Raw genomic sequence first — 14,433 nt, forward strand, 5'->3', positions numbered from 1 at the left:
AGCATAATGCTACCCAACGATATCAGCTTATATCCATGTATGCATCATGGCAAAACCCAAAAAAGAGTCACAAGGTGTCCCGGTGAGTCAGTGAGTCGAATGAATCCTTTACCGCCAGACGGGAAAAGTCAATGGTACACACGCCACCCGCTCGAAAGCTTCCGTCTTTCTTCCCATGGTATCAAATGCGGGGGTAGAAAGAACGAGCATGAGGTAAATAGAACTTTATATATAGTGTATAGGTGCACTTGGAGTTGGGCAATTATTGCATGAAACAAGATGATAAACGATGGATTCGCAAAGTAATCTACACACAATAAAAAACACTTCGAGGAAGTCAACCAAGTCTTCTCAATGAAGCATCAATAAATCACCCAGTTTCTTTGATGCATATATACTCAAACAATTTTTTCATTCAACAACTATTGGTCTAGTGGCGCAATGGCAGCGCGTTGCTTTCCGGTGGCAAAGGTTCCAGGTTCGAGTCCTGGCTAGATCGGACTAGACTCAAACGTTTATTTTTTTTCCTTTTTTGTTTACTTGCTTTTTGTTTGTTCGATCACTTGTGAGATCTGATCCTACTTGAATAACCACCAACCCTTGCTAGCTTTTTTCTTCCTTCTTTTTTGGGGCTTCACATCCCTGTCAGTTCGTCGCCTAACAATGTCACATTGCAAGGGGCTGGTCACACGCGAGACGCACACAAACATAGCAAGAGCAAAAAGTTCAACTTTGAAATATCTTCGATTCAATTCGTACATACTAAAGGAAACAATAGCAATAATACAAAAAGCGAATGAAGAAAAAGTCATGAGAAATCCTCAGACCATGTTCATTGTACATGCAAAGTGATAAGAGTCATAACTTCAAAATGAGACTATGTACTCGGCTGTTTCCACACATTGATGGGCATTAAGTCATTAGTATCGCGGCAATCGCAAAAGGGAAGTCTTGATTACCCAAAGACCAAAGCACGCCTGCATTGTCTTTGGGCACCACAAAGAAAAGAAAAACTTTTGGCGTGAATGTGAGCTTCTAATGCTTTTGTTCCCAGAGAGATTCTCCTATAACCATGTTTAGTATCCCGATAACGACATAGCTTGTTTCCAAGACCGTTTCCTGCCTACGCCGTCTACCCGATGGAGAAGCCGTCAACTTTCGTAAACGCTGGGACGAAATATCGAGTCCTCGTTGAATTGTTCAAAATGGAGAGAGAAGAACAAAAAGAAATGAGATGCCAGAATGAATGTGTCAAGATGTTGAGGCCAGGGGCACGTCAATGCACCGTCCTCGCTCGTATTTAGTAGCTTCATGCGCAGCTTCCTCTACGCATTATATCCGTAGAGAATTCACGTCAGAAATGCTTCGGTGCCTTTTATGGTTACTTTCGCTAGCTTCGCCTGGAGCTTTACGCTTTGTCGAGGTTGACTCCAGAGAGCTCCGGGTCGATTCATTGATTTGCTTCTTGTGCCGTCGAATGGGGGTCAAGGGCACGGTCGCAGTATCGAAACGGTCAGATTTAAGACCTCGCAGGGCGGTGTAGTTGTATGGACCGCTGAAAGCCAGTGAGTCCTGAGTCGCTTGGCTGCTCAGGATCAGCTGTTGGTTAATTTGATTGCGGCGGAAGGCGCCAACAGTGTTCGAATTGAGATGTGACAGCGCTCCCATGTCACCAGAAGCCGTGGCTGGACGCTTGGGCGATGCACCCCATTTGTCATTATCACCTTCATCGCCAGATGATTCGTCATCGGCAGCTTCGCCAAAGGTGATAAAGTCGTTGATGTCAAGCTTTTCTTCATCGTCATCCTCGCCATCCGTGCTTGGAGATGTTGAGCTATCATCTTCGTTGGTCTCGGTGGGGAAGGGGAAGAATGCTTCCGCAGGGCCCATTGTCTGAGCATTGACAAAGTCTCCGAATGTATTGGAAGAGAACATGGCACTGAGCATCATGTTGGCCGAGTTGCTGAGCAGCGGAGTGGTCTGGTCCTCTATCGCCCAGGGAAAGTTGAACTGCTCCGGTGACAAGTCAAGATGTCTCCGTCGATGAGGAGTAAAAATCATCATCTTGCGAGTCAAGGGATTGAGGACAGCAATGGGTTTCTTATCAGACCGGTCCAGGTTGAAGCGGCCCACCCGAGGCTGGCCGCGTTCTGATTTGACAGGCGAATCCGCCTCCGAGTCGGAAGCTTCGTCGCTCAATGCACTAGATGGACGTCGAGCCTTCTTGCGGATGACAGGCTCAGGAATGTCTTCCTCATCAGTGGTGTCACCATCAGCTGAATCATTGGTATTAGTAAAAGGTAGTAAAGGGCACCCTTGTCCCGCTTCAAGTAGTAGGACTCACACTCGTATCCGTCAAGCTCTAGGGATTCTTCAAAGGTAGGGGTAAAAATTTCCGGCACGTTGGTGGCGTCAGGAGTCGGCACGGCAGCTACGGTTTCGTCATCCGAGAGCTGTCGGACTATTTCTTCAGCTTCTGACTCCGAGTCGTCTCCCCCTTCTTCTTCGTAATGGCCATGATAATCCCAAAAGGAGTTGGAACCGGACGATTCATCAGTATCATGTTCAATCTCTTTGCGGAACGCAGGGTCGAGAGAATTCTGTGAGACAAAGATATCGGGGAAAAGATCGGCGTGGTCATCTTCTGTTTCAGTAGAGTCTGAGTCGCTATCCGGTATATCGAAACGGACATGTCGTTCTATGATGGGGTCTGAGGCAAAAGGATTCGAGTCGTGATAGAAGTCAGATGCTTGGCCATCTTCAACGTCTGACAGGATGCCAGCCCAGCTTGCATTGTCAGCATCTTCGTCCAAGTGTTCGTCTCCATCGTCGTCGTCGTCGTCGTCTTCCTCTTCCTCTTCTTCTTCTTCTTCTTCATCAGCATCTTCTGCTTCGTCTTCTGCTTCTGCTTCTGCTTCTTCTTCATCGTCTTCATCTTCCAAGAGCGGTCGAGGAGCGTGAGAGGGAATAGGTAAACCCTCTAAGAGTATTGTTTCCTCCTCGACCGCTATTACATCATCCTCATCGTTGTCCTCAGAGTCGCTGATATCTTCCACGGCTGAGTAGCCTTCATCATCGGAGAGGTCAAGAGAGGAGGAAGAATCCGAAAGGCGGCGGCGCTTTTGGGCTTTGGCCGCAGCTGCAGGATACTTTTGACGGATGTTTCGAGACATTATGTATAGTTGTATTCAGATAAACTTGTGGGCCTGGAAATTTTCTTTTATATAAGGGGGGCTAGCTCTAGAGAGCTTTTTTTTGCTGAAACGAGGGATGGGCGGATGAATAGATGCGGCGTAAATGTGATCTATGCTTGTTCAATACGTTTGATGCGGTTGTTTTGTTCTTTCAGTCGATATGTTGGGGTGTCGAATTGGATGCTGACTGGTTGGTCGTAGGAAGGGGGTTGAGGGGGAAACGTAAAGGTAATGGCTGTTAAAGATTCGACTTGTCGAAAACCTTTTCCAGCAATTGAGACGTTGAAGGCCCTATCAAAGCGGGCTACTAGCAGAATTTGGCGGGTTCAGAGACAGGTTTGTTCGGAAGAGCATGCGAGCTCAAGAGCGGGAAAAACCTGTTGGAAAACTTGACGTCGAAGATGTTGTTGATTAGACTCGTTGAACTGCTGGACTGCGAGCCGTGATGGGCACGGCCCGCAGTGGGCGTTTACAGCTCAGCGACGGCCGAAGGCATTGTGGCTCGACGAAGTTTCTGACTGGGGGACTCTGAATGGGAATTCTGGGCTATAGGGCGACTTCGTTGTCTGGCTTGAAGGTTGATTGCGGATGATGCAGCAAAAGAGAGGAGAGGAAAAAAAAAATCTTGAAGGCCCCCGCGAGTGAAATAGTACATGGTACCAGGTACCTCTTGCCAGAAGTGCATTCCCAAACCTTTTTTTTTTTTTTTTCCCTTAGTCTCATGGTGGGGTCTGCGATCTGATTCGCCCCCCCAGCTACAACTCGAATGACTCACTAAACTGCTTTCAGGCCAGCATTGACAGGACACAATGGTTCTTGTACGAACGAACAGAAAAAAACGTCGTCACCGCTCTTTTTCCGCTAGGTGATAGCGAGCCGCTAATTGGCCCTGCTGGCTCTGTTTTGCAGCAGCAGCTACAGTGCTTAGGGGCCCAATGTCGCCTGTAACTGGGCGGGGCACAGCGTCTCTAGCCTAGAGCGCCCACTCTGAACTGCATGATGGCATCTGTCCAGTCATAGGACGTGTGACATGCATATCGTGCAGATTATAGCAGCATTTTTAACCCAAGTAGTCGATCACGAGACGGCCTTGCAGACGGGAAATACTTGTAGGTCAGCACAAACTGCCTATCTGCAGCGGTATACAGCGAGTGATTGCCGAGTCTTTTGCGGCGACGGCGCCACCGAGGGGGCTTTGGCTCACTGACTCACGGGCTAATAAAATTTATTCTCGTTAGCAGAGCTAATTCGAATCCATATACCGAACTGGCTGAGTGTTTGGACGACGGACAGGGAAGTTGCTTGTAACATTGATGGAAGTCTTGATGGAAGTCTTGATAGCAAGTCTGTACGAAAACCTTTTCATAGTGATTGATTCAAATTCTTTCATAAGGCACACATGTGCCACTTCTAATATCTACATGCTCTTTACTATATCTGACTGTAGAATATGCTAACTCTTAAAGGCCAATGTAAACACTCGCTGTCCGTCTGTTTGTACAGAAAAATTCAAAACCCTCCAAAAACGCCTATTTCATATATATTGACATCTTCTTTCAGCTTTTTTTCCAGTAGGGAAAATCCATCATGAAAAGATTATGATTTCTCAGAGTTTTCAGGACTCTCAATCTTGTTAACTTCGGTCTCGACCTTTGCCTGCCGCAAAAATGGGATCAGCTCGGTGCCTCCAGTGCCCATCAGCCCCTCTCCTCCTTTTCTCGATGAGGAGCTGGCCAGATTTCTGCGGGTGGTTCCAGCCCATGGCTTCTTGGAGGGGATGATGATGTATCTTGTCACGAGCTTGACGTGCTTGCCCCTGAACTCAGTGAGGGCATCCACTGCAGCTGTGTAAGCCTCCCTGAGACGGTGCTGCTCTTCTCGGACAGGCGTCTCGAGGGCCAATCCGCGGAGGCTGCCGGAACGGGCTACATGCACCAGGAATCTTCCATGGGGACCGGGCATGTACTCTCTGATCTCGTCGTGGAAGCTCTTTGTAGAGTCTGAGTGGCCATTGTGCTCGATGCCGAGGACAGCGTCGTAGAACTGGATCAGCGAGCTCTGTGCATTGCTTCCACCCCTGATCTTGCGCCATTCGCCTTTGCCATCTCCTTCAGAATAAAAGACGCCATTTGGCAGACCGGCATCCTCCATGTTCATGCTGCCGGCAAGGAAGGGCCTGACCTTGTAATAGAACTCCATGGGGTCGCAGCGCTCATACATTCTCTCCATGAGATCACTGGTGTTATCGATGCCAACTTTCAGCTCTTGCAGAGACTTGATAATGACCTCGTAATCGCGGGTCTTGACGGCATCAAGAGCACGAAGCATAGTATGGATGATGGGTGCGGCAGTGGCCTCAATAGCAACACTGACCAGCATGAACCAAGCTTCGGATTCGGTTCCGGTAAAGGTGACCAGAGTACTGAGGTCTTCCAACTTGGAGAAGTCGTCTCCTGAGCAGCTCCAGTTCCACAAGTTGCAGGCAGCATAGGTCAAGACAGGGGGGAGTTCGAGGTGGGCGGAGACTTTGAGGAACGGAACGGCGACTGAAGCTGGGAGAATCTACAAGGGAATTAGTGTAAGGTTCGAGTATACATTAGGGTTATGAGACAAAGATGGATGCTGTGGCATACTTCTTCAGCCTTTTCTCCTCCCCAGACATATGCGTGAGTGAAAAAAGCCAGGATAACATAGGCTCTCCGCCATTCAGCTTCGGACTTGAGCAAGTCTGTTGACAAGACGGGAAGTTCATTGATGGCATCGTGAATACGGCGGGCCTCGATAAGCTCTGCTAGGTTGTGGGCAACGAGCTCCCATGATTCGTAATAAGGATCCGACAACGTGTTGGGCTGGCTCTCCTCAGGGAGGAAGGCATTTTTTGTGACGGCAAACTTGGATAGGTTCCAGGGGTCGGTCTGGCCCAAAGTCTGTGAATCAACGGCGTGGGGAGACATGATGGACAACCACTGTTGTAGTATTATGTGGAGAGGATCGACAAAACTGAAGTTTTTCGAAATGGTAAACCCCCGTTGCTTCAGTTTGCTTCTTAAGTGATGCCTCTATCGCTGGGATTGACGGAACACGGGGCAGCTAAGGGCCTTATATGAAAGTTATCGCACGTGGGAGCGGTCAGGAACAGGAACAATGATTGCTAGCGGCCGGAGTGGAATGAGAAAAGCTTCACGCCATGTGAGTAGTTCCGTAATATTGTTCAGCAGAAACCATCTTCTGCCAAGGTCCGTGGTCTGCACGTGTAATCCATGCAACTCTGGGCATAACGACAATAACAGCAGGGAGCATGGGGGCAGATACGGGTGTTGGTCCTCGGATTCTAGCATCCTTCGATCCGCCATCCGCGATTAGGGAGTTTCATCCGAAGCTCCGCTGCTATTCATCAGTAAGCTAGTGCCATCGAGGAGAGTTGTTGTTGGGTAAGGACAAGTGCGTACATGAGCCTAGCAAAACCTTACAAGAGCTCTGAGCTGGGCATCCCGGTTGAGCCCCGAGCCCGGGATCCACCCCGGAAGTCGTATGCGCCATCGTTACCAAATAGGGCAGCATCAGGATGCGGCTCAGCAGCACATTCGTCAGCCGGCGTTGCTGAGATGCGAAGCGATGCGATGCGATTCTGCGGCAGACGGATCGCGGAAGTTCGGATCGCGGAAGAGCGGATGATGCATGCCGGAGCAAGCGGTTGCGGCTGCGGCTAGAATAGGCCCAACAGATCCGCCTCTATCGCTCGCTCTCTATCTACGGCCCATGTTTTATTTGCCTAATGGGCCGCCGTCTTTGCTACAATCGGCACGGACTTGGGGTCATGGGCGCGGAACAACAGCTCTGGCTCGTGGAAGGGGCGCCGGGCCGTGGAAACATAAAGTGATTACCAAAGCCACTAAAAAGCACAATGTCTGTTCTCGCTAGACTCCAGCCCCGACGGCAGCTCCTCAAACCAACGACGGCGCTGAATAGAGGCTTTGCATTCAGCCCCAGAGCCAGAGCCAGCGACTTGGCTTTTCTCGGTAACGGCAGCGACAACAATAGCAGGGCCACCAACACCAACAATATGGACTTGCCAGCCTTTGTCGAGCGTCTTCGTAGCGGCGCCCCGCCCAAGTTCCCGGCGGACGCAGACTCGTTGCAGTTCGCCCAGAAGCTAGACTCTCAGGATTCGCTGCGACACCTGCGCGACGAGTTTATTCTGCCCACCAAGGGCTCGTTGAAAAAACGAGCGTTGGATGGCACCATTCCCGGTATGTCCAAATCAACGGCCGTCACGGCATCGCATCAGGGTCCTTGGCATGGACCGTCGTTTCTTTCTTATTCCATTGTATAGTGAGCCACTGAGATGCTAATTGGATGCTGCAGGTGAGCTGAACAATGGCACTAACGGTGTCAATGGGACGGCATCAGAGGCCGAGCAGGGCATCTACTTTGTTGGAAACTCGCTGGGCGCCCAGCCAAAGGCCGTCCGCGAGTATGTCCTTGCCCAGCTGGAAACGTGGGCGTCGGTCGGCGTCAATGGCCACTTCCTGGACATGGGCAAGTCGCCGCTGGTGCAGTGGCAGGACATGGCCGAAGATTGCGCCAGAAGGTCTGCCGATCTCGTGGGTGCGTCTCCGGATGAGATTGTCTACATGAGCACCCTGACGGTGAATCTGCATATGATGATGGCCAGCTTCTACAAGCCCGATGCAAAGAGGCACAAGGTCATCCTGGAGTGGAAGCCCTTCCCCAGCGACCACTATGCCATTGAGAGCCAGATTGTCTGGCACGGCCACGACCCGGCCAAGAGCATGATCAAGATTGAGCCGGACAACGACTTCATCATCTCCACAGAAAAGGTGCTGGCCACCATTGACGAGCATGCCGACTCCACCGCCCTGATCCTGCTCCCCGGGATCCAGTACTACTCGGGCCAGTTCTTTGACATTCCCAGGATCACGGCCTATGCAAAGGAGCGGGGGATCGTGGTCGGCTGGGACCTCGCCCACGCAGCCGGTAACGTGGAACTGAAGCTGCACGACTGGGACGTCGACTTTGCCTGCTGGTGCACATACAAGTACATCAACGCGGGGCCGGGATCTACCGCGGGTGCGTTTGTGCACGAAAAGTACGGCAAGGTCGACTTCTCCAACGACGCCGAGAACCCAACCTACCGGCCACGCCTGGCGGGCTGGTATGGAGGCGACAAGCGGGTCCGCTTCAACATGGCCAATACCTTTGTGCCTACCTCGGGCGCGGCCGGATACCAGGTGTCGAACCCATCGGCGCTGGATCTGGCCAGCGTTGCGGCGGCGCTCTCCATCTTCAACAAGACGAGCATGCACGAGCTGCGGTCCAAGGCCCTCGTGCTAACGGCCTATGCCGAGCACCTGCTGGATAAGATCAACGCAGAGTCCAACGCCGCCCAGCCCTTTTTCAAGATCATCACTCCTCGAGACCCCGCCCGACGAGGCACACAGCTGAGCGTGTTGCTGCGCGAGGGTCTCTTGGACAGCATCGCCCAGGCACTGGAGGCAAACGGAGTCATGTGCGACAAGCGAAAGCCAGACGTGCTGCGTGTAGCACCGGTCCCGTTATACAGCCGGTTCGAGGACGTGTGGAAGTTTATGCAGATCTTGCGAGGCGCTTTGGGTCTTTAGGGAATTTTTTCAATGAGCACGGAGTTTGTTGCTTTTTTCTCGCATGGAAGAGAGGTTATGACTATAAATCATGAAAAATGGGTTAATAGGTTTTTTTGGGTGCAATCGTATGGATTGACATGAAAGGATGATGCTAATGCGTTCATGACAGGATAGGTAGCAGATATGTTCACAAATTTGAAGCATTATATTTTCCATCTATGGCGCTGAGCAGATGTGCTGAAATCAAGATGCGAGCTAAACCTCTATCGAATACCGCCCTTGTCTAGTTCAAAGGAGAGTCGGTGCTTCTCAAAACCTCCTTCCACTCGTCAAGAATCTTATTCGTGCTCTCAAACTTGTCCCGAATCACCTTTTCCGTATCACTCCCAAGCACAACCCTCACAGGAAGCTCTCGCCCACTCGCAACCCCAGTGCCAGACAGCATATCCACCACGACCTCGGCGCCCTTGTTCACATCGCCAAGCTGGTTTCCATCCGTCACCAAAAGCCGCCTCCTCGTCTGTCCCGTGGGCGTCTTCTCATCCTCGTACGCATCGATACGGACCTTTGACGAGGCCAACGTCCCCGGGTTCAAGAAGCCCGTGCGGAAATATCCCGGCTCAACAACCGTCGCCTTGATCTTGAACGGCTCCAGCTCCATGGCCAGCGACTCGGCCAAGGCAGAGCACGCCCACTTGGTCATGGCATAGACTGCTCCGCCAGCAACGCCTCGCCAGCTCCCCAAGCTGCCAAACGTGGCCACCACGCCGCGAACCCCATCATCAGCCACCTCCTGCGCGCGCATGTGCGGCAAGAAGGCTCGAAGCGTGTTCATCACGCCAAAGACGTTTGTGTTGAAGCTCTGGTAGACCTCCTCGGGCGTGGCCTCCTCGACGGCAGCCTCGAGCATGAAGCCCGCGGCGTTGATGAGGTAGTCTACGCGGCCGTGCTTGGCAAACACGTCCTTTGCCACGCCCTCGATGGTGGAGAGGGGAGACGTCACGTCAAAGGCCAGCGTGTGGGCACCGGCGGCGGCGAGGTCTTGGATGCGGGATGGGTTGCGGGCGGTGGCAATGACGGTGTGGCCGCGGCGGAGGGCGGCGATGGCAATGGCCTGGCCGAAGCCTGAGGAGGCGGCGGTGATGAACCAGACGGGCGTGACGGCCATGGTGAATTAAGGTTGTTGGAGTAGCTTGTTCGATGCTATTCAAGGTGGGTGTATTGTATCCCTTGCAACTGGGTATGACTCGATGTGTATATGTATGTGCTTAAGATGTAAGGCAATTGAACTGGTTAACTGCTTGTTATCAAGGTGATGATGCTGAATAAATTCAAGCCGATAGACTGAGAACCATCCCATCCCCTTTTATATCCAACCTTTACACAAAAAGAAGCAACCCAAAACTACCACCCAACGGTCATACTCGGGCTTTACAAAGGATATATCTCCAAATCTCCAGCCCCATCTCCGAGTAGAGTCTCTCGCAAAGGATTCATTCTCAAAACATTTCTTCCTAGTTCCCTCGCCGTGTTGTCCGAAGCCAAGAAGGTAGTGCAGCAGCGACATTTCAGCTCTTGGTCCTAACGCCATTGGAGGTTTTCGGCGTTTGTCTCCCTCCCCCACTAAAACACTTTCCCGGCTGGCGCTGCCGAAGACCATTTTCTGGGGGTCCCACTCTTTTCCTTTCTGGTTATGTCCGGAGCCAGGGACTTTGACCGCATCATATGTACAAGGAATTAAATCATCAAAACTTGGCCTATGTAGTATCATCCGTTCCAAGCCATTCGGCGTTTAGCAAACGGCACGGCTTTGTTTTTTTTTTCATGCCGCCCAACTCCTCTGGCAGGCTACAGTTTTACTGCTGATTACTTTACGTCGCCAGTCCCAATCATCTCCCATGAGCACTCGCCGCCAGTCTTTCAACCCAAGACACCACCAACCTCTCCAATCCATTTCTACCATCGGCATATAACAACAAAAAGCCGACGTGGAGAGAAGGAGGCTACACTGGCCTTACTACGTGCTTCATTTATACGTAGCACTACCTACCTGCAAATGCCCATTACTATGTGGTAATAGGTTTCAAAAGCGGTAGAAAGATGAGCCATCCACTCAAGTACGCCGATACAGCTGAGTAGGATAAAAATCCGCTGGCGGTTTGGAGATGGAGGGGTAACGCGCTCTTGTGGTAGCAGAACCACTTACACGGCGGGACAGGTCTCCGCAATCGGGCGCCCAATATGGTTTTTAATTCTTAAGCCGAAGAGAAGCATTCATTCGAGTATAATGATTTATCGATGGATTGAGTTGATTCTTTTGCCTCTTGTTGAATTGTAGAAAGAGTCAAAGTTGCAACACCAAACAATAGCATCACCACCATGACAGCCTCAATTCCCTGCCCCCCTCGGGGCATCTACGTCCCCGCCGTCGCCTTCTTCCACGCCGACGAGACAATCGACTTTGACGCAATCCGCGCGCACCTCACGCGCCTGGCCAAGGGCGGCGTCGACGGGCTCGTCATCCAGGGCTCCAACGGCGAGGCCATGCACATGCTGCACGACGAGCGCCAGCAGGTGCTGCGCCTGGCGCGCGACGTTCTCGACGAGCACGGCAAGCCGGGCGCCGTCATCGTGGCGGGCTGCGGCGTGCAGAGCACCCGCGAGACGATCCAGCTGTGCAGCGAGGCCAAGGAGGCGGGCGCCGACTATGCGCTGGTGCTGTCGCCGAGCTACTGGGGTGAGAAACATCGTGTCGAACCCATCAACCCATTCTAATGTGCTGCAGTCGGCGCCATGCAAAAGCCCGTCATCTTCAACTTCTTCCACGACGTCGCCGCCGCCTCGCCGCTGCCCATCCTGCTCTACAACTTCCCCGCCGTCACGGGCGGCATCGACCTCGACTCGGACCTCATCGCCAGCCTCGCCGCCGCCAGCCCCAACATTGTCGGCTGCAAGCTGACGTGCGGCAACATGGGCAAGCTGCAGCGCATCGCCCACGACCCGCGCATCGGCCGGCCCTTTGCGGCCTTTGCCGGCAAGACGGACTTTTTCCTGCACGGCCTGGTCGGCGGCTCGCACGGCGTCATCGCCGCCACGGCCAACCTGCTGCCCAAGGCGCACGCCCACATGCTGCGGCTCTACGACGAGGGCCGGCTCAAGGAGGCGCAGGAGCTGCAGACGCGCTTCAGCAGGGCCGACTGGGCGCTGGTGCAGCTGGGCATCGCGGGCATCAAGGCGGCGCTGCAAAAGTACTATGGCTATGGCGGCGGGAGGAGCAGGCGGCCGCTGGGGAGCACCGTGGACGCGGCCAAGCTGGACGGCGAGGTGCATGATGCGGTGGGCGGGCTGATGGAGCTTGAGAACTCATTGTGATGGAAGAAGCTGGGTGTAGTTGAGTGTCTGGTACTGTGTAGATTTGGTATAAGAGAGCTAGACTTGGACATGGAGCACGAAGAAATGCATAACCAATAAGATGGCAATCAGTTATACTTTATACGTCAACACATCATCTCATTAAACTATCCTTTGGTTCAATTTCCATAAAGATCAAGTTCAGGTCCATAAATGGCTTAAACCACATCAGTCTAGCAACTCCAAAATACCCGTCGCATATAAAAACAACCAAAACAATAAAATCCTAGCGCGCAGCCACCAAAAAAAGCCACCACGCTCCACAAACTGACCGTTCCTCAGCCACCATTCACTGCTAATTCCCTTCCATCCTGAACCCCTCCAAAATCTCACAGTCTCTCCAATCCCCTAATGTCCTCCGGCTCCTCGGGTTAAAAGGGTCCAGTTGCTCCTTCTCAACAGCAGCATGACTATCACGCTTCGATCCCCCACTTTCTGCACTTTCACACCCAGAGACGTCACTCCCCCCACTCGGAGCTTTCAGGGGGTCTTCAGTTCTGCAGCGTGGCGGGGTAGTCAAGTCAATAAAAAGGGGAGCTTCCATGAGCTGAGCTCGGGGTAGCAACGCTCGAGATGCTTTTTATATTTCGTATAGAATCAATCTCCTTTTTCTGCCCTTCTCTCGTGACTCTTACCATTACCACCATCTTGGCTGCCAATTCTCTCTCCTTGCCAATCAGCTAAACAAAGAGCAACAACGCCAATCCAATCCCTCCACATCGCCTCCCTCTCCCATATACACCGACATCTCCAACATCTCCATCACCAAAAATGTCCTCCCCCCGAAGACCGCCTCGTCCTCCCCATCATCGACTCCCACATCCACATCTACCCCGAGTCCGAAGTCCCCAACCTCGCCTGGGCCACCCCCGACCACCCGCTCGCCGGCCAATTCTCCCTCGACCAGTACAAGCGCGCCACCCGCACCGCCCCGTCCCTGCTGGGCTTCATCTTCGTCGAGACGGACCGCAAGCACGACCTTGCCGCAATCGCCTCTGGCGGCGCCGAGGCCGAGGCCGGCTGGGAGGGCCCCCTGAAGGAAGTCCGCTGGCTGAAGCGCGTCGCCCTCGGCACGCCCCTCGACGGGGAGGGCCACGCTCCAGAGGACAAGTCGCTATGCCTGGCCATTGTGCCGTGGGCGCCCGTCATTTGCGGCGCCGAGATCCTGGAGCGCTACATTGCCAGAGTCGAGGAGGAGGCCGGTGAGGCTTGGCCCAAGATCAAGGGGTTTAGGTACCTCCTTCAGGACAAGCCGCACGGCACGATGCTCGAGGACAAGTTCATCGAGGGGCTCAAGTACCTGGGCAAGCGAGGCTTCGTCTTCGAAGTGGCCATTGACCAGCACCGCCGCGGCAGGAAGCAGCTGGAAGAGACGGTCGAGATGATTGGGCGGGCACACGAAGGCGTTCCAGACGAGAAAAAGGTCACATTCATCATCAGCAAGTCTCTCCCTCCCTTACACTCCCTATATCATACACGTATACTAACAACGCACAACAGACCACCTCTGCAAACCCGACCTCACCGTCTACAACGTCTCCTCCGACCCCTCCTTCACCGCCTGGCGCACCGCCATCTTCTCCCTCGGCAAATGCTCTCGCACCTACATGAAGCTCTCCGGCGGCTTCGCCGAAATGACCCCCGCCCTGCGCGAACAAGACCCTTCGCACATCTTCCAGTCCACGCTCTCCTGGCTGGGCGTCGTGCTCGCCACCTTTGGCCCCAGCCGCATCATGTTTGCCAGCGACTGGCCCGTGTGCACCGTCGGCTTCGACTCAAAGGACCACAATGAGGAAATGGACGAGGTGGACGAGGCCTGGCCCAAGTGGAAGGAGGTTGTCGAGAAGATGTGCTACATGGGCTCGCTGAGCGATGAGGAGCGGGCCATGATTTTTGGGGGCACGGCCAAGGAGGCGTATAAACTGTGAGGGCGATGAAATGGGAGTTTTTCGTTTTCCGTTTGTTTTTTCCTTTCTTCTTTTTATCTAATGAGATGCATGAATGAACCTCTTTTATCTAGTTATACACAAAATAATGGCATGTATATTGAAGAAACAAAATCTCTGAATTCAAAGCAATCATCATTCACAACGTCACATCTTATAATCAAACGCAAACACAAAAAAACGCATAGTATAAATAATTGTAAAATAATTGGTCTTCATCAACATAAAATCATCATCATCCAAATGTAATACTAACAA

General features: G+C 52.6%; 5 protein-coding genes and 1 non-coding gene across 6 annotated transcripts; 3 read left to right on the plus strand and 3 right to left on the minus strand.

Moving 5' to 3' along the window:
* The first annotated feature begins 427 nt into the window (after window positions 1–427).
* Window positions 428–499, plus strand: TrAtP1_003157. Its single transcript has one exon. It is a non-coding gene; the product is annotated as a tRNA-Arg (tRNA).
* Window positions 500–727: 228 nt separating this feature from the next.
* TrAtP1_003158 (uncharacterized protein) lies at window positions 728–3,809 on the minus strand. The gene is made up of 2 exons (XM_014087721.3): window positions 2,345–3,809; window positions 728–2,276 (listed from the first exon to the last, which is right to left on the minus strand). Exons 1-2 carry the CDS (start codon window positions 3,171–3,173, stop codon window positions 1,333–1,335), a joined length of 1,773 nt encoding a protein of 590 aa, XP_013943196.2. The 5' UTR covers window positions 3,174–3,809; the 3' UTR covers window positions 728–1,332.
* Window positions 3,810–4,790: 981 nt separating this feature from the next.
* On the minus strand, window positions 4,791–6,148 carry TrAtP1_003159 (uncharacterized protein; the record flags this gene model as incomplete). Its single annotated transcript, XM_014087348.2, has 2 exons — window positions 4,791–5,756; window positions 5,828–6,148. 2 exons carry the CDS (start codon window positions 6,146–6,148, stop codon window positions 4,791–4,793), a joined length of 1,287 nt encoding a protein of 428 aa, XP_013942823.1.
* Window positions 6,149–7,098: 950 nt separating this feature from the next.
* TrAtP1_003160 (uncharacterized protein) lies at window positions 7,099–8,836 on the plus strand (the record flags this gene model as incomplete). The annotated part of the gene is made up of 2 exons (XM_014087722.2): window positions 7,099–7,444; window positions 7,560–8,836. 2 exons carry the CDS (start codon window positions 7,099–7,101, stop codon window positions 8,834–8,836), a joined length of 1,623 nt encoding a protein of 540 aa, XP_013943197.2.
* A 265-nt stretch (window positions 8,837–9,101) lies between these two features.
* TrAtP1_003161 (uncharacterized protein) lies at window positions 9,102–9,986 on the minus strand (the record flags this gene model as incomplete). Its single annotated transcript, XM_014087386.2, has 1 exon — window positions 9,102–9,986. One exon carries the CDS (start codon window positions 9,984–9,986, stop codon window positions 9,102–9,104), a length of 885 nt encoding a protein of 294 aa, XP_013942861.2.
* A 1,211-nt stretch (window positions 9,987–11,197) lies between these two features.
* On the plus strand, window positions 11,198–14,157 carry TrAtP1_003162 (uncharacterized protein; the record flags this gene model as incomplete). Its single annotated transcript, XM_014087724.2, has 4 exons — window positions 11,198–11,555; window positions 11,604–12,154; window positions 13,068–13,668; window positions 13,730–14,157. 4 exons carry the CDS (start codon window positions 11,198–11,200, stop codon window positions 14,155–14,157), a joined length of 1,938 nt encoding a protein of 645 aa, XP_013943199.2.
* Between the last annotated feature and the right edge of the window lie 276 nt (window positions 14,158–14,433).

Source organism: Trichoderma atroviride, chromosome 2 (genome assembly GCF_020647795.1).
Source record: "Trichoderma atroviride chromosome 2, complete sequence".
NCBI classification, from domain to species: Eukaryota; Fungi; Ascomycota; class Sordariomycetes; order Hypocreales; family Hypocreaceae; genus Trichoderma; species Trichoderma atroviride.